The 20,602-nt window shown below is 40.9% G+C and overlaps 1 protein-coding gene across 1 annotated transcript in view; it reads right to left on the bottom strand.

Moving 5' to 3' along the window:
* MUSK (muscle associated receptor tyrosine kinase) overlaps positions 1-20,602 on the bottom strand; it is a 743,472-nt gene that overhangs the window by 430,257 nt on the left and 292,613 nt on the right. Inside the window, exon 4 of the mRNA XM_085641353.1 lies at positions 4,723-4,850. Coding sequence (XP_085497479.1) covers positions 4,723-4,850 — 128 coding nt within the window. The remainder of the gene's footprint in view (positions 1-4,722; positions 4,851-20,602) is intronic.

Below are 20,602 nucleotides of genomic sequence, written 5' to 3'. Positions count from 1 at the left end.
CATGACCCATAGTGACTCCAAGGGATAGCAGACTAGCCTCCTGTTCTTCACAGACTTAGGGACATCCAAGTCCTTAGCTCTGCTCCTGTGCCTGGTCCATTGAAAGTGGATCCAGGTGCTTGCGATAGCAGAACAGACGCATATTAAGCTGCATGAGGCAGATCGCCGCATTGCTGCTGTTGCGGGAAAAGCACTTGGAACCAGCGTATCGCCATCTGAACAGATGTATCGGAAGCACCGCATTGCAACTGCTGCAGGAGAGACAATCACGACGCATCCCCTTGACTGCATGGAGAAACCTGGCACATTGCACTCAAAACCAATGCATCTTGGGACCAGAGCTTCCGTCTTCGGAACCAGCGCATCTACATCTTTGCACGGGAAAAATAGACACATCTCTTTGACTGCGGGATTGACACCGACTAATCACTTGGCTGCACTCCGCATCTTGTGTTTGTGACCAGGATTAAGGTACTTTTGTTGAGCGGGAGCTGCGTGGGTCTTGTGTCCGGCCCAAGCTCTATCATGGTCGGCCTGAACTTTTGACTTTGTCCCAGTCCAGCGTGACCAGATAACCCCCATAGGCGCTTATTGCTTCTAAGCGCTATTTTCACTTTTATTCTTTAAAAATCTTGAATTCTACTTATTGGATTTTTGTCATTTTGGTCTTGTATTATGAACAAAATTACAATCTATTTTTCTAAACTGGTGTGTAGTCTTTTTTGGGTGTTTTCACTGTTTTACTGTTTGAATTCTACTTATTGGATGTTTGTCATTTTGATCTTGTATTATGAACAAAATGACAATCTATTTTTCTAAACTGGTGTGTAGTCTTTTTTGGGTGTTTTCACTGTTTTACTGTTTGACGTGTTGCACAAATACTTTACACATTTCCTCCTAAGTTAAGCCTGCCTGCTCTGTGCCAAGCAATTAGACGGTGAACACAAATTCATTGATGGTGTATATCTGACTTATCCCACATGATTGTGGTTCCTGCTTGGGAGGGTGCATACCTCAGCCAAACAGAAACCCAGTTTCTAAAAAAAAGCATGAGAATGTGGCAGCTAGAATTAGTTTCATTGCTTCTTTAACACGAGTTGAAAATGGTTTCTCAGCAAATGATTGCCTGAAAGAGTTGTTTAAAAGTGCTTGCGACTGAAACTGCATCAAGGAAGTCTCCTGCTGCTCGTGGTCTCGCTGTTCTGCAAGTTTTGTTCATTGTCTGTGTCTGTGCTTCTTCCAGGATCTTCAACAGACCAGTGGGCATCAAGGACACCTAAAGTAATCTCCCTTGGAGTAGAAGGAGTCACTCCCATGTATCTGCAGGCACTGAAACAAAGCTGACCAGTCTGCTGCTCCTAGCGTTCCACAGACTTAGAAGGGGTCAGTAACACAGGTGGTGGTTCTGCAACCTTCTCGAGATCTGACCTGTCCTCTCTGCAATTTTGAAGCCAGTATCCCTCATCAGAACCGCTGGGACCAAACCCTTGTGCACCGAGTTGACTTGCTGTTGCCAAGGCTTGTTGGCTCTGCACTCCAGAGATCATCAGGCTACGAAAAGCTCCAGCCTCCAGCATCTCTTCCTGCCAAGTACAGTGTTCTCTCTGCATCCTCTGCATCGTGGGCCTTCATCTTTGGTGAACTGCTCAAGGTCCTCTTATGACTCCTGTGCCTTCGGCCTGTGGGTCCTCTCGAGGGTCTTCTTTTACTCCAGTGGGCTCCCCTATTTGCTTGGGGCCTGTTCTGACTCTCCTGCTTGTGGTGAGTCCCATGGACCTTGCTGATGCCAAAGTTGCCCCTTCTTCGCTTTCCATGCCTGTTGCAGCTGCCAAGGCTTGTCGGTGTTCCCGCCAGACACAAACCACCTGGTTCTCGACTTTCAATGTGGGACAGCTTGAGCACAGCTCCTGGTCATCCTCAGCATCACATGGTCCCCACAGCTGCAGTGACAACATCACCGTCATCTCTTCTGGACCAACCACATCGGTGGGCATTGCTCTTCCGTGCCTCCTGCTCACCTCCGAGTGGCATAACTCTGTCCCCTCTGCTTGCAGGTTCTTCACTTCAAGTATCCAACTTTGGATTCCACCGGACCCTTGCGCAGATCACTACATGTGTCCAGGGCCTGGAAATTAAATGCTACTAGTGGGCCTAAAGCACTGATTGTGCTACCCCTGCAAGTAGCCCTTTAAACATGTCTCAGGCCTGCCACTGCAGATCCTATGTGTACAGTTTACAGCTACTTCAACTTGGCATTTAAAACCCCTTTCCAAGCCTTCACCTGCCCTTTTAATAAATATCGGTCACCTCTAAGGTAGGCCCTAGGAAGCCTATAGGGCAGGGTGATTTGAAACCAAAAGGAAGGGCATGTACTTTCAAGTTTTGCATGTTTTGGCAGTGAAAAACTCCCAAACTCGTTTTTCACTACTGAAAGGCCTACCCCTCTCATAGGTTAACACTGGGAATTCCTTATTACGCCTAATAAGCTGTAATTCCTAATTGAGAGAAGGTAGAATTATTATGTTTAGTACAGCTGGAATGGCAATAACAAATACTCTTTAAAGGTGAAGTTGGTTTTGGAGTTACCATTATGAAAATGCTACTTTTAGAAAGATGGACATTTTCCTGCTCTTAGCCATTTGGTGTCTGCTGCCTCTTTCTGATCACTGGCTGGGCAACAGTTCACTTTGTGTATTCCCTCCTGACAGTTTCACACAAAGAAAGGCTGAGTATGACGTCATGTATCTTCCTGAGAGGATGGGAGGGAGGAGCTGGGCACAGCCTCACACTTATGTATACTTCCCTGTAGTGAGACTGCAGCCAGGGCAGGATGAGAGTACCCACCCTTGTTTCAAAGGTACAACTGGGTATACGTACTGGACCCCTGACCCTACCAAGACAGTACAATTCTAGACATAAAAGCAAGTTTCCAGGAAGAACAACTTCTGTGCTAAGGACTGCCACTCTGCTGGACAGCTGTTCTGGAAGACTGCTGCATTGCTGTGATGCCCCGCTGCCTGGGGCTCTTTCCAACTGGACCTTCATCACATGACCCATAGTGACTCCAAGGGATAGCAGACTAGCCTCCTGTTCTTCACAGACTCAGGGACATCCAAGTCCTTAGCTCTGCTCCTGTGCCTGGTCCATTGAAAGTGGATCCAGGTGCTTGCGATAGCAGAACAGACGCATATTAAGCTGCATGAGGCAGATCGCCGCATTGCTGCTGTTGCGGGAAAAGCACTTGGAACCAGCGTATCGCCATCTGAACAGATGTATCGGAATCACCGCATTGCAACTGCTGCAGGAGAGACAATCACGACGCATCCCCTTGACTGCATGGAGAAACCTGGCACATTGCACTCAAAACCAATGCATCTTGGGACCAGAGCTTCCGTCTTCGGAACCAGCGCATCTACATCTTTGCACGGGAAAAATAGACACATCTCTTTGACTGCGGGATTGACACCGACTAATCACTTGGCTGCACTCCGCATCTTGTGTTTGTGACCAGGATTAAGGTACTTTTGTTGAGCGGGAGCTGCGTGGGTCTTGTGTCCGGCCCAAGCTCTATCATGGTCGGCCTGAACTTTTGACTTTGTCCCAGTCCAGCGTGACCAGATAACCCCCATAGGCGCTTATTGCTTCTAAGCGCTATTTTCACTTTTATTCTTTAAAAATCTTGAATTCTACTTATTGGATTTTTGTCATTTTGGTCTTGTATTATGAACAAAATTACAATCTATTTTTCTAAACTGGTGTGTAGTCTTTTTTGGGTGTTTTCACTGTTTTACTGTTTGAATTCTACTTATTGGATGTTTGTCATTTTGATCTTGTATTATGAACAAAATGACAATCTATTTTTCTAAACTGGTGTGTAGTCTTTTTTGGGTGTTTTCACTGTTTTACTGTTTGACGTGTTGCACAAATACTTTACACATTTCCTCCTAAGTTAAGCCTGCCTGCTCTGTGCCAAGCAATTAGACGGTGAACACAAATTCATTGATGGTGTATATCTGACTTATCCCAAATGATTGTGGTTCCTGCTTGGGAGGGTGCATACCTCAGCCAAACAGAAACCCAGTTTCTAAAAAAAAGCATGAGAATGTGGCAGCTAGAATTAGTTTCATTGCTTCTTTAACACGAGTTGAAAATGGTTTCTCAGCAAATGATTGCCTGAAAGAGTTGTTTAAAAGTGCTTGCGATTCAATGTAAAAGTTGAGACAAATATTTGATATGAAACCTTTAATATTCTAAATTATTTACCACCATCAAATCTAAGACGCAAGTTGCATTTTTCCTGCATTATAACTGCTGGCTGTCATTGCAATGTTATAAGCTACATAAAATATATGTTCCGGAATGTGATAAAGTATACTTTTTCACAATCCTATAACTGTCAATGTTAAATGTTAAATAGCTTTAGGTTTATAAGTTCCTGTATACGGACCAGGGCTGCTGAATGTTTCACACAGTGATATCGTAAATTAATAATTTATTGGCTGAAAGAATAAATATTGAACTTTCAAGCAAAAGTTCTTTAGAGATAATCTTTTCATTTTTGCGTAAATTATCATCAGGTGGGCTGAAAAGAATGCAGTGCAGTGGAGGGAAACACACAATCAGCGCACTGTCATCACATGCTCGAAGTCAATCGGCTTTACACAAACACTCCTAAAATGACCACATTACATGTAATAACTGCATATATCAATCAATGCTCACCTTTACAACTGCCTCCCCTTTGATCCATGAGACTGATGGCTTTGGGTTTCCCAGCGTTCTACACTGAAGAACGGCTTTCACCCCCTCAATTATTTTCAAGTTGGTGGGAGAACGATCAATTTTAGGCTCTGCAACACATTTTAAAAAAAAGTAATTTAGTTATATTTAGTGATGTGGAATATATTGGATCAACTGTTTATGAACAAAATGAACAATACACATTGATTAGTAGTGAGAACTAGAATGTTTTTATGGGATAGAGAAAAAGCCCTTTTAGGTTTTAGGCAGGAGGCTGACAAACTCACAGGATGCAAGTTCCACAACCCTTTATCCAGAGAGATGTCTGGAGATAGCAGCACCTACTATTCTTATAGGAAATACAGTACTGTAGGTACTGTAGGGTACGGAGAAATCATGTTCATGAATACTATGTAAGACCCACAAACACTCCACTATTTTGGGAGAGTTTCTTCAGAACTTTCTTTAAAATCTATGGATTTTTAGACAATTTATTTTCAAAACTGTACTGTAACACTGATCAGTTCGCTCCATCTATTTACATGAACTTCTGAGAGGATAACCCCATCCCAACTAATATTTTACCTCATAACCCGGTCCCATCAGCTGTTGTTTGAGTATTGATCTCTGTTATAACAATTAGGGGCATCTATGGGCCCGATTCACAGAAGTAATCTGAGACAAAATCCTAAACTTACTACTTTTGGTATTCACAGAAGGCATTTAGTAGTAGTAAGGTTAGCATTTTGTCTTAAGTCTTTCTTAAATCTGTCTTAAGTCAAACTTAATACAAAACCCTAACTTTACTACTACTAAATGCCTTCTGTGAATACCAAAAGTAGTAAGTTTAGCATTTTGTCTCAGATTAGTTCTGTGAATCGTCCCCCATGCTTTTATTCATTGATTTGCTGGCGTATTAATTTTATTTTGTATCTGTTTAAGTGCTGCCAAGCATTTTAGGATTATTTCCTCTAATACAGCCCAGAAAGAACATCAATTCTTGTGATACGTGAGGAGATTGCTAGGGATGAGATCATGAGATTAACTCTCAATTGTGTTGATTTTTGTGGGGATCATGTTTATTACCTTGATTTCCGACTGTTTGGGCAGAAGCTAAGGATTGTGTGTTATCAGACTTTTCTTGAAGGAAAATAAGTTGTTTGAATACTAGCGACAGGAGCAATGTGTTTCAGAATTAGAAACATTACGGTGGGATTGATATATCACCAGAACTGATCTGTCTGAACCTGGCGGTGGAAGATAAAGTGTGTGTCTCAAATTCTATCCAGTGGTGTTGTGGGAGCCAGGGCCTTGATATACCTTAATGCCTTCACGTGATTTTATACATATACATATACATATATATCTTCTGGGCTCCTCATTAAACATACAGAAAAAGCACTCAGCGATATACAAAAAGAATTGAGTGAAATCGAAGATTCCTTAGATAAACTTACCCTATCCGAAGAACATCGAAAATTAAAAGAAGAAATCACCAAAAATCTGGAAAAACATGAAGATCGCGTAAAACAACGTAAGCAATTTAAATTCCAGAGGGATAAACTCGATTTTGAAGAAGGACGCATCTTCACTTTCTCTAGGAAATATGAACAACAAAGAAGCAGGGAACAACTAGAAGCAGCCAGTGCACAATCTTCTAGTTTTGAATCTTTGACAAGCACAGATTTAAGTGAAAACAAAAGCGTCAATGCCCCCCAACAAACCTCAACAACAAGCACCAAAATTCCTTTTTTAACCGAAATGCGCCTGGCCCTGCAACAACAAAATTGGGAGAAGACAAGACCACCAGGCCGTGGGAGAGGAAGAGGAAGGGGCAGAGGACAGGGCAGAGGAGGAAGAGGAAAACAAGGAGAGGCAAAAGAGGGCAAGGGAGGCAACGATGCTTCAATGGAGACCCGGGGCAGGACAAAACGTACCTAGTAACATCAACAAACCAAGAAGAAATAGATCACAGCAGTGATTCTCAGGAATTGAATGTCATCAACCTTTCAACCCGCCATTTAACGAATTCAGAGGAACAACTTCTAAAGAAAGGTCTCAATTTCTGTCCTAAAATACATATTGATATTGCCCAAACACGCATCGATCTCTATAAATATATCTGCAAAATTAAATTGGTCAAAATATTTGCGGAAAAGACTAGACCAACTAAGGAGAAAAATATCACGCCTTACAACAGCGAGCTACTGGTTGAAGATGAACAAGCTCTGGTCACCCTCATAACCATGGGTGAAGAAGAACCAGCAGACCCGAGTGAAAATCTGGGAGAAATACTTCCACCAGTAGGAGCCGGAATAAGCGGCAAGAAACCGAAATCCTATTTCTATCCCACCTTACCACCTGGTAATAAGATTGATTTGTTCCATGAAACAATCATACATGATTTATATCACCTTAATCAACGCAAAGTAAAGGACAATCTCTTGCCTTCAGAAAGACAAGCGTTAAAAGATTTACAACAGGATTCAACAATTGAAATCAAACCCGCGGATAAAGGCGGAAACGTTGTAATCCAGAATAAAGCAGACTACATATGGGAAGCTAACCATCAGTTGCAAGATGAATCATGTTATAAAGAACTTAGTACCAATCCAACTAAAGAAATTGAAAATACCATCAATAAATATCTTAATGATTGGCTCAACGAGGGTCTGATAGACGAAGAAGAGAGAAAATATCTAACAGTGCCAAATCCTATTGAAGCTACAATCTACTTCTTACCTAAAGTGCACAAACGTCTGATCAGACCACCTGGCAGACCCATCATCTCCGCCAATGGTTCAATCATGGAACCTATCTCTAATTATATCGATAATTTCTTAGCTCCCATTGTAAAGGATCTCACTAGCTATCTCAGAGACACAACTGATCTCCTTCAGAAACTTGAAGGAATACCTTGGAACCATCACTATAAGGTTGCGTCAATGGACGTAGTTTCTCTATACACAAGTATAGAACATGAAATAGGCCTAAAAGCATGCAGCTTCTTTTTAGGCAAAATAAATATTCAATACAAACAACATAACACCATGTTGCTACAAATGATTACTCTGTGTCTGCAAAATAACATCTTTACCTTCAACAAAAAACATTATCAACAAATGAAGGGCACAGCCATGGGCTTTTCCTTTTCTCCAAATTTTACAAATCTTGTTATGGGGTGGTTTGAACAGAAAATAGCATGGAACTGTGAAAACGACAAACATGTGCAAAAGATTATTGCATGGTTGCGCTTCATCGACGATTTGTTTATAATATGGGATGGCACCAATGAAGAATTTGCAACATATTTCCAAATCCTGAACAACAATGAGACTAACTTACAATTCACTTATGAGATAAGTTCGAACAAAATCTCATTTCTTGATATTGAAATATATGTGCAAAACAATACATTACAAACCACCCTTTTCAGAAAACAAACAGCCACAAACTCAGTTCTTCATGCAGACAGTTTCCATCCCACAAATCAAAAATGGAATATACCTTATGGGGAATTTTTAAGACTGCGCAGGAACTGTTCCGCAGACAATGAATTTGAAAACCACAGCAGAGCAATGAAAGTTAGATTTGAAAAAAGAAAATACCCTGGCAGAATAATTCAAACAAGTCTAAAGAAGGCCAAACAAAGAAATCGGACAGAGATACTCAAAAACAAACAAAAGGCAAACCAGGAAGACTTTACAAAAATACGCCTTATAACAACCTATTCTATTGAAACCAGTGATCTGGTCCACATCTTGAAAAAACATTGGGGCATCTTGAAACTAGACACCACCATTGCAGACCTCATAGGGAACCATCCCAATGTCACATACAGGAGAGCACCTAATCTAGGTGACAAACTAACTCGCAGTCATTTCAAGTCCAAACCACATAAACCATGGACTAACATCGAAGGCTTCTGGCCATGTAAAAATTGCAAAGCCTGCAAAATTGGAATTCCAAAAAAAGAGGTTGCGGGCAGAAAAGGCGAGAAATGGAAAATTCAACAACACATCTCCTGTAAGAGCAAATATGTGGTGTATGTGGTGGAATGTCCATGTAACTTGAAGTACATAGGCAGTACAATCTGTGAAATTAAAAAAAGAATCTTGGAACACATTAGAGCCACTGTCAACCTAGATCGCTCCAATGCAATCGCCAAGCACATGGAAAGCATGCATGAAAGCAAATGGGAACTGCTTCGATACTACGCCATTGAACAAGTGCCATATTTAGAACGCGGAGGTAACCGGGAAAAACTTCTCCGTCAAAAGGAGTCCAAGCACATTGTTTCATTCATAACTCTGACTCCTTATGGTTTAAATCAGGATGAGGAACTTTTTATACACTTGTGAACATCTACTTTGTGGTTATTGACTACGCTCCTGTACTACCACAATACAAAAGTTTTCTTGCAGGTTGTCACCTATGTATGGTGTAGCAGTATAAGGCTTAATAGAATTTAGTTATTATTTTATCCATGGGTCCAACCAGCCAATCTTGGCATATTTAAATGTACAACGTTTCAACACCCACTAGAGGGATGTGATCCAATGTTTATCTGTGGTACCCTGTGTTTTATCCCGTACTCGAGGGTAGTTATAGCCTTAAAATACTGTTTTAATTTCACCCCCTTTTTTTGAACCGTTCACATACCCACTAGAGGGTATTAAAGATTATGAACTGCAGCAATGGTATTCAAGAGTTGAAAAGTTGAGTTTCCACATCGTCACAAAATTGGGCATTGCTATTTGTGATAGCCGGTCGTTAAGAATTTCATTAATGACAAACTCATCCCTTTTCTCTTTTCTCTATATGTTATTTTATTTTTTGAATTTTCTTAAATTCTCTAGCATAATGCGCAATTCAAATGTACTACAATGACCAGAATGCTTTGCCATCATTGCAACAGGAAGTAAAGGCAACAATAGAAATAAATGATGCCTGGTCATGTCTGTAGGTAACCCGTGATCAAGGTTCGAGTAAGAACTGAAACGCGTTGGGCCAGTGTTGTTTTGCTTGTTTTGCTGATGAATTTGAATTAAAACCAACTGCAACCTAAACAAGCGGATTCCGTTTGAGTGCGTGTTCTTTTGACCTCTGGGCTCAGAGGTCTCTTGCTGTTCAATTTTACCGGTCGCCCTACCGGGCGTACTACGCACCGCCCCAAACAAAGAGCGCCGACCTTCGACAAAGGGCATCACAGGATTCACATACATATATATACATATATATATATATATATTCACTGAAAAAACCATAGGTTTCACACATGTTATAGTTAGCGGAAATTTTACTGATAAAAAACCAATGAAATTCCCCCGTTATAGTTAGTGCAGGAAACTATAACTCACGCGACCGCAATCCTCTGCTGATGCTAATACTGTATTTAGACACTTATTTGCCCATGTCTTCTTCCATAAATTTTTAGCTATACATATATTACAAATATTTTTTTTTCATAAAGACACATATGTCATCAGCAGAAGATTGCGGTCGCGTGAGTTATAGTTGCCTGCACTAACTATAACGGGGGAATTTCATTGGTTTTTTATCAGTAAAATTTCCGCTAACTATAACATGTGTGAAACCTATGGTTTTTTCAGTGAATTTGCAAGATTTTTTAAATGCTAATTCCTAACTATAACGTGTGTGAAACCTATGGTTTTTTCAGTGAATTTGTACGGTTTTTTAAATGCTAAGTTACTTTACGCCATTCGTGGCGTGCGCGCCCACTTAACGCAGTTCGTTCCGTGCGCGCACGGTGCGCTTCGCGCACCGTGCGCGCACAGTGAGCACGCGGTGCTTTACGCAGTTAGTGCCGTGCACGCACGGTGGGCACGTGGTGCGCTACGCGCACCGCGTGCCCACGTTACGCTAGATGGGCCATGTACGCACGATGCGCTTCGCGCACCGTGCGCACATGGAGGACATATTATGCGCTTCCTTGTGATAGGTAATCTGTTGAAATTTTTTGGGGAAATGCTGTGCTCTTATATGCCATGCACAAAGGGTGGCCTTCGGCCACCATTTGCACACGGGGTGGAGAGAGTGGTTTTTTTTTTTTTAAATAATTTTTTACCGTACGCGTACGGTAAGCGTAATCGGCGAAATTTTTGAAAAATAAAAAATTACCGTTTTTTGCCTTGGGGGATCTTTAAAGACTCAACTAACATGGTTATGTGCATGGGCGCTGTCTAAACAGCCCCTTTATATGTTTTTGGCATTTGTTTATCAGCTCCCCCCTCAGAGTGCGAGAGAGAAAATGGCGGCCGCCGCTTCCTGGTTTCGACCGATTCAAATGTTTACTAAGATCTAAAAACCAATCAGAATCGCGCTCGCGCACGCCACCGTACGCGTACGGTAAGCGTACCGTAAGCGCACCGTAAGCTGGCTCAGATAAATATTTTGATTTAAAGGCTATTTTCTCAGAATCTACTGAACAGATTTACACCAAACCCACAAAAGGCACTTCCTTGACCTGAGGACTACCTCTCTGCCAAATTTCAAGTAATTCTGTTCAGCCGTTCGGGCTGTAGCTGTGTCTAAAGGTCCTATGGAAAAATGCATGGGAAAAACGCATTTTGGGACCACCCTTTTATCTCAGCCCCCGCTTGACGAATCCCCCCGAGACTTTCAGGGTAGGAGCGGAGCGTAGCGCCCCACCTATTTTGAAAAATTCGCGAGGATTCGTCAACCGGCGCCAAAGTTATTCAAAATAGAATGTTGCGGATTTCCTATGGAAACGTGGTCCTAACTATAACTACCTACTGGCGACCGCCAGTAGGTAATATATATATATATATATATATATATATATATATATATATATATATATATATATATATATATATATATATATATATATATTATCTACTGGCGGTCGCCAGTAGATAGTTATAGATAGTTATAGTTAGGACCGTGTTTCCATAGGAAATCTCAAAATTCTATTTTGAATAACTTTGGCGCCGGCTGACGAATCTTCACGAAATTTTCAAAACTAATGGGGCGCTCCGCTCAGCTCCTACCCTGAAAGTCTCGGGGTGATTCGTCAAGCGGGGCCGAGAAAAAAGGGGGGTCCCAAAACGTGTTTTCCCCATGCATTTTTCCATAGGACCTTTAGTCGAAGGTACAGCCCGAACGGCAGAACAGAATTACTTGAAATTTGGCAGAGAGGTAGTCCTCAGGTCAGGGAAGTGCCTTTTGCAGGTCTGGTGTCAATCTGTTCAGTATTTCCTGAGAAAATAGCATTTAAAAGCATATAAATATCTATACGCGCGCACCGTACGCGCACGGTGCGCGCACGTGCGTGCATGGTGCCGTGCGCGAGCGAAATTCTGATTGATTGTTAGACGTCAGTCAACATTCGAATCGGTCGAAATCAGGAAGTGTCGGCCGCCATCTTATCTCTCGCACTGAAAAGGAAAGGGGGAAAAAAGGTGGAAAATGTGAAAAGGGAGCAGGGAAGAGAGTTCCTGGCCCCCTAGCCTTTGTCAGGGGGTCACAGAAGGACCCCCAAAGGTGAAATAAACATTTTATATTTTTTTTAAATAATTGCGGGGTGCGCGCTGGGTGCGCACACGGTGCATGGTGCGCGCAGCGTACCGTGCGCCCAACGCGCGCGCACCGTGCGCGCACGGTGAAATACCTTAAAAAAATATATATATATTAATAAATACATAACTTAGCATTTAAACAACCGTACAAATTCACTGAAAAAACCATAGGTTTCACACACGTTATAGTTAGAAATTAGCATTTAAAAAACCTTGCAAATTCACTTAAAAAAACCATAGGTTTCTCACAGGTTATATTTAGGTGGACATTTCACTCGTAAAAAACCAATGAAATTCCCCCGTTATAGTTAATTCAGATAACTATAACTCGCGCGACCGCCACTCTATCACAAGGATGATGTCATCAGTGATGTCATGAGTGATGCCACTGACCATGTCATGAGTGATGTAATATGTGACGTCATGAGCAGTGGATTGTGGGCGCGCGAGTTATAGTTATCTGAACTAACTATAACGGGGGAATTTCATTGGTTTTTTATGAGTGAAATGTCCACCTAACTATAACCTGTGTGAAACCTATGGTTTTTTAAGTGAATATATATATATATATATATATATATGTACGTATATATATTCATATTCACTGAAAAAAACATAGGTTTCAGGGGTGTCATAGTTAGCTGGTCATTTCACTCGTACAAAACCATTGAAATTCCTCCGTTATAGTTAGTTCTACTAACTATAACTCTCGCGCCCACAATCCACATATTACATCATTCATGACATGGTCAGTGACATCACTGATGACATCACTGATGACATCTCAAATGACATCACTGATGACATCATCCACGTGACAATCTGATACACCTCATCATACACTAGTATAACCTTTCATCACTCATTATAAAATATACGTTTCTAAAAACCCACTCAGTGATTCCTAGATCTACACACACATCTAAATACTTACCTATAGATTCACTCATACATGCTGACAAAGATCAATAGAACACTATCAAATATACTTATACACCTACATCAACATTACACACCAGCATACATCCTATTCACGTATGCAGTCATCCTACTCACTTATGCAAACAATTGATCATACTTACATTTACTCAGCTACACACTTATACAAACACCACTTCATTTATTCATATAGCTAGTAACTCATACTTAGTGTGTTATAAAATCACTATAACAGGTATACAGTTATCCATAGTCACTCATAGAATCACTGAGTCTTATGTATACTTATTTATATACGACTTTCACATACACTGCCTTTTATATTTCTACTTTGTTGAACATGTATCATTGATAAATATATTTACTCATCACTACACCCATAAAGACATTCACTCACCCAAACAACTGTTTCCACATGCAGTCTTAACCTCATATACCTACTAAATCAACTATTTACACATCTTTGGACAGTCACACACCTCCCACCCAACCACACACACATTCACTCTCTCATAAAAATACTCACTTAACTATTCAACAACTAATATAGACTTTCACATAGCTAGTAACCAACTTATGCAGTAGTTTACAAAACAAGAGACAGAGTGATACAGATATTCACACAGTTTAATCACTATCCCATATATTTAGTGAGACACTTTAAATTAGTCACTTAAACAGTCAATCACACTGCTAGTAAATCCTCCATCCAGACACTTATACTTCCACTCATTCTTCAATGCAGATTGCTATATATATAATACATATTTAAATATCGAACCAAACCACATTCACTGCATGATGTCATCAGTGATGTCATCAGTGATGTCATTTGAGATGTCATCAGTGATGTCATCAGTGATGTCACTGACCATGTCATGAATGATGTAATATGTGACATCATCAGCAGTAGATTGCGGGCGCACGAGTTATAGTTAGTAGAACTAACTATAACGGAGGAATTTCAATGGTTTTGTATGAGTGAAATGTCCAGCTAACTATAAAACCCCTAAAACCTATGTTTTTTTCAGTGAATTTCTAAGGTTTTTTAAATGCTAATTCCTAACTATAACATGTCTGAAACCTATGGTTTTTTCAGTGAATTTCAAAGGTTTTTTAAATGAAAATTTGTAAGTCCATTTACAACAACAATCTGCGTTTTAATATGGACGGCAACTATAGGAGAGATGGTGTACATTTTACAGATGAGGGTAACAGAGTCTTCCTCAACAACTTAAGACTCTGCATCTTACTTACTGCATGGTACTTACTTGTAGGTACCAAAATCTCCCAATAAACACAACAGCTCTTTTTAGAGCCACCCAAGATCTAAACACATAAGCTTGATATATATCTGAAAATTATTACTTTTTTTTTCTTGGAGTCGCGCACCCAGTGCGTTAGGAGTCATGCACCCAACGCGTTAGGAGTTGCGCATCCAACGCGTGCACACCAGGGGGCCGCACTGAGCACCGCGCTGGGTGCGCGGCTCCTAATTTTACCGTAAATTTTTTGTTAGCACCTACCACTAATTTCTATTCTCCCCGGGGACCCCATCCCCTGGGGCCTATATACAATGTCGAGGACCGTGGGAGGAGCCCCAATGCCCCCACGGTCCCAGCTGGCTCCCCGCCTCCTTCGGGAGCCGGCATTGCTTTTCCACATGGGGAGCTGCTAACATGCAGCTCCCCGTATGGAAAAGCAATCTGGTTTGCATTTTGAAAGAGAGAGCAGGTTTCCCTTTTTGCCAATTTTGCTGTAATTCCGTTCAGCAGTTCGGGCTGTAGCTGCGACTAAAAATTCCTATGGAAAATTGCATGGGGAAAACACGTTTTGGGACCTCCCTTTTTTCTCGGCCCCCGCTTGATGAATCACCCCGAGACTTTCAGGATAGGAGCGGACCGGAGCTGGCCAAAAGTTTTGAAAATTTCACGAAGATTCGTCAACCAGCGCCAAAGTTATTGGGAACAGAATGTTGCGGATTTCCTATGGAAAATAGGTCCTAACTATAACTACCTACTGGCGACCGCCAGTAGGTAATTTTATATATATATATATATATATATATATATATATATATATATATATAGATATGCTGAGTCCAAGTCGGATCCCCTTTCGACGTGGGCGCTCGTATTCTAGCGCGGTGCGAATCTATTCGGCAGGATCCAGCCAATATATATGTACCAAGTTCTTAGTCTCTCGATTTCTCAGGCTAACAAAAGATCGCACTCACACGTGGTTTTTCATGAAAACGGCTTTATTTTCCTCGCCAAACCCAACGTGTTTCGCCTCTGCCAAAGGCTTGATCACGGGATGAGGTCACAAGACAAGTGCCTTTCTTTTATGTTTAGCACCTGTTTTATTTAAACTAGTGCATTGTGGTTGATGAAGTGTATTAAAGTAAAATATAAGTTGTGCTTGTTGTCAAGTGAAATTAATCAAATGATTTTTACACATTCAGACTTCTAACAATTGTCTTATTTGTACTTTAGTGTACTTTTTTCATTTGTCATCTGTTATTGGTTGCCTTATTTCTTTTACAGTCTTTCTTTTACATTTCTCCATGTAATTTCTTTATTAGTGAGAAAGTTCCTCATCCTGTTTGTAGATGGGCTCTTTTTTTGCTCTCTGGTGAGCTTTGTATTTCAAGTTGCTTGTAAAGGGAATCGAAAATTGTTCTTTATTTATAGGTGAACATAAAGTTCTTCGTTTTGGTTCAAGCCTCTTGGATCCAGGGTTCTGAACTTGAGACTGTGTTTAGATTCTTTTTGTCGGAGGATTTTCAGCCGATCTCCTCCTCTTTCTGATATTGGTATCTGTTCCAAAGCCCAGTATCTTAAGGTTTCCCAGTCGCCATTGTGTTATTTTTCCATATGTTTCGCGACTGCATTTGTTCGTTCTTTATGGATCGTGGCCCGGACATGCTCTAGAATGAGTTTTTTTACTTCAAAGATAGTATTTCCTATGTATTTTTTATGGCATGGACATTCAACCATATATATCACATAAGAGCTTTTACATGTGAGATGTTGTCGTATCTTCCAAGTCATGCCCTTTTTGATATCAACTTCCTTCAGGGGTGTGGCGATTTTGCAGACCTTGCACTGTTTACATGGCCAAAAGCCTTCCCTTTGTAACCATGTTTTTTTCGGTGCTTCTTGGAAGTGACTGTGGACAATTTGGTCCCCAATGTTTCTCGCTCTTTTGTATGATATTGCAGGGTGGTCTCCTATGATGTCCGCCATTGTTGTGTCCAATTTTAAAATGATGGTCACTCCTGATTGGCTGTAGGAGCTTTTACATTTTTCATGCCATTTGTGATATCATCACTGATGGCATTTAACATGTGAGAGCACAGGCCGTGCATAACAGCAGGTCACACTGTATGTGATATATACTAACTTTAACTTTATAACTGGTGACTTTCAATGACTTTCCTTTTTTTAGTCATTAGTTCTTATCTCATTTCAACACCTAAGTATAACATCACTTTCAGTAAATTTCTGAGGGTTGTTTAACATATGTTAAGACCTTACTACGATATCCAACTTAAATCTTTGTTTTTTTAGTCTACCTGAATACACTAAGCATCCTTTAACCCTAAAAATCATTATCTAAATCAAGACACTACCCTTCCATTCCCCCCTAAAAAACACCCATTACTACTTCTATTCATTGCACATCCCTAACCCTTAAAAACCTCTTACTACCCCATACTCTACCCATCCTAGAACTCTAAAGACCTCTTAACAGTATCCATTCATAAACCCTAAAAACTCATTGCTTTCCCAATACACCACCCACCCCTAAGTCCCTTACTACCCCTGTACACTACCCATACCAGAACCCTAAATACGTTTAAATACCCCTAAAAAACACATAAAAATGTAAATCAATATGTTTAATTACTTTAAATTTATTAATTACTAAAATGTATCTTACACAATGTTATATAATAGAAAATAACAGATTTCATAGAGATTTACTAATTAATTTATAAAATTAAGAAATGTCATTTAAATTCAATATTAATAGCTACCGAGTTGAATACACTGTGTATTGGGGTGCGCGAGTTAGAATAATTTGAAGGTGGTGCACAGTTAAAAATTTAAGGTACAACTTTAGAATTTGTAATGTTTGTGTAGTTTAAGTTTGGCTTGTATAGAAAGAATAAACAAAGTTTTCCTAACTATAACAAAGGTTTCACCTTTGTTTTTTTTAAGTAAATGTTTTTTGTTCTTTTTAAATGTCTTACAGATTGTAGAGTCCAGTGGAAGAGTGTGTAAGAGTGGATTGGGGTACAGAGGACTACAGTATCAAAGTGCAGTGGCATGTTGTATAGAACAGTGGCTTGGAGGGCACTAGAGTAGACAGGCTTAGCGAAGAGTTGAGTAAACAGTCATGAGTTGGAGTGGTGTGTTGTACAGTAGAGTACAGTGGAGTGGTGTGTTGGAAAGTGTTGTAGAGTGCAGTAGAGTCTTGCAGAGTGGAGTGTTGTACAGTGCCAAAGCAGGGTAAAGTGGTGTGCAGTAGAGTAGAATGGCGTAGTGTACAGTGGAGTAGTGTGATGTAGGAAGAGTGGTGTGGAATGGAGTAGCATACAATGGAAAAACTGTTGTAGAGTGGTGTGGTGTGTCGTACAGTGGAGTGGAATGGCGTGTTGTAGAGTGTCAGAATGTGTTGTACAGTAGAGCAGAATGCGGTATAGCATGGCAGAGTGGAATGGCATAGCCTTTTGTAAAGTTTAGTGGCACACAGTAGCATACAGTGGAGTGGCATAAAGTGTGGAGTGGATTTGTGTTGTATAGTATAATAAAGTGGGCTGGAGTGGTGCAGCATAGAGGGAGTTGCATATAGTATTGTAGAGTGGGATAGAATGTCGTGCAGTGGCATGCAGCAAAGTAGAGTGCTGTAGAGAGGTATTGATAGTAGTACATTGTGGTATTGTGGAGTGTTAAAGAGAGGAGTATAGTGTGGTAGAGTAGAGTGGTTTAGACTGTTGTTGAGTGGAGTACAGTGTAGTTAAACGGAGTACTGTGGATTGACGTGAAGTGGAGCTGAGTGGCGTGGCATACGTTAGAGTAGCGTAGAGTAGACTAGCGTACAGTGGAGTGGAGTGGCGTACACTGGAGTGGCATAGAGGGGAGTTATGTACAGTGGAATAGGATGGCATGGAGTGGTGTAGAGAGGAATAGCCTACAGTGGAGTGGTGTCCAGTGAAGTGAAGTGACGTAGAGTACAGCAGAATAGCGTGCACTGGAGTGTTTAGAGGGACGTGGAGTGGAGTAGAGTGGAATAGTATACATTGCAGTGGTGTATAGAGGAGTGGCCTAGAGTGGAGTGGCATACAATGAAATAGTGTAGAGTAGCGTGGAGTGGTCTACAGTGGCGTGGGGTAGACTGGAGTGGTGTAGAGTCGAACATCATAAAGTTGAGTGGCATACATTGGAACAGCATATAGTGGAGTGGGTACAGTGGAGTGGAGTGGCGTACAGTAAAGTGAAGTGGTGTAGAGTAGAGTGGCAGAGTGGAGTGAGGTACAATGAATTGGAATAGAGTGGAGTGACATAAAGTGGATTGGTGCGGTGTGGTGTGGAGTGGCATGGCATACTGTGGTTTGTCGTGGAGTGGCGCTGAGTTGAGTAGCGTGGCATAGGGTACAACAGCATACATTGGAGTGGTGCAGAGTGGAGTGTTGCAGAGTGGAATAGCGTAGAGTGAAGTGATGTATAGTGTAGTCACATACAGTGGAATAGCGTAGAGTGAAGCGGAGTATAGTGGAGTGGTGTAGAATGTAATATAATACAATCAAGTGCTGCATAGAAAAGTGTCGCAAAGTGCAGTGCTGTATAGTGGAGCAGGGTAGACTGTAGTGGGGTAGTGTGCAATAGTGTGAATTGGAGTGGCATATTATGGAGTGATATTGAGTGAAATTGGATAGAGTAGTGCCATAGAGTGTAATAGCATACAGTAGAGTGGAGTGGCATAGAGTATAATAGCATACGGTAGAGTGGAGTAGCATATAGTGGAGTGGCATACAGTGGAATAGCGTACAGTGGTGTATACTGGAGTGGCATAGAGTGAAGTGGCACAGACAGGAATAGCTTAGGGTGTAATGTTGTAGAGTGGAGTTGTGTTCAGTGGAGGGGTGTAGTCTGGAGTGTCGTAGAGTATGATAGTGTAGAGTGGATTGGCAGAGTGGAGTGGCACAGAGTGGAGTGTGGTACTTGAAACAGATGTAGCGTGAAAGTGGGTGAACAGATGTAGATATGTCAGGAATATAGATTTTGAGGTGTATATGTTAATTTTTGGTAGTATGTGTAAAACGTTTAAGTTGTGTTAAAGTTATAAGTCTTAAAATACTTAGTTATATATTGTGCCGTGGTATACCATGGTACATGCTGTGGACCCACCCCCTAAACCCTAAAATTAATCTTTCCTCCCTTAAACTCTACCCATCCCTAAACCCTAAAATTACCCTTTCTCTCCTTTGCTTTTTCCTGCCCCTAACCCTAAAATTGCCTTTACCTCTATGCACCAAGCCCAAAAATACACTTACTTCTCTTTACCTCTACCCACCCCTAAACTCTAAAATTACCCTTTACATCACCTTTACCTGTTTGTTTGTTTTTTAAATAACAAACAATATGTGATTTAAAAAAATATATCTTTACCTTGGTAAAGGCTGTTTCCCAAAGTAGAGCAATTACAAATGATATGTATTGTAATAAGACATATTTTGTGTTTTTATTCATAAGAATACAGCTGTGCTTAGTAATATGTGGCTTTCTCTCACTTGTCCAACTGGTGCTTGCATCACTTTATCAATTCACTGTCTTGCCACCCAGGGTGGGGCCAGGACCACAAGGACTACGTTGATAAAGATAAGACAACAGACCATTCAAAGAGCAGTTCATCCACTCCAGGATTAACATCCTGGATGGGAGAAATGTGTATATGACCTTTTGCATAGCAACTCCAGGAAACTATCCTGAGAGGACAAAGTCATCTACCAGCACACATTGGGGCCGATTCACAGAACTAATCTGAGACAAAATCCTAAATGTACTACTTTTGGTATTCACAGAAGGCATTTAGTAGTAGTAAAGTTAGAATTTTGTCTTAAGTTTGGATTTTGTCTTACGTTAGGATTTTGTCTTAAAACCAAAACTTAAGACAAACTTAAGTTTAAGTTAAGACAAAATCTTAACTTTACTACTACTAAATGCCTTCTGTGAATACCAAAAGTAGTAGGTTTAGGATTTTGTCTCAGATTAGTTCTGTGAATGGGCCCCATAGAGGGTTTGACCTCCATATCTACTGTCACCTTCTGTCGTGTCAGTGTCCCATCCCGAATG

The sequence above is a fragment of the Triturus cristatus genome, chromosome 2_2 (assembly GCF_964204655.1).
Source record: "Triturus cristatus chromosome 2_2, aTriCri1.1, whole genome shotgun sequence".
Lineage (NCBI taxonomy): Eukaryota > Metazoa > Chordata > Amphibia > Caudata > Salamandridae > Triturus > Triturus cristatus.
This window is presented reverse-complemented; position numbering and strand designations above follow the sequence as displayed.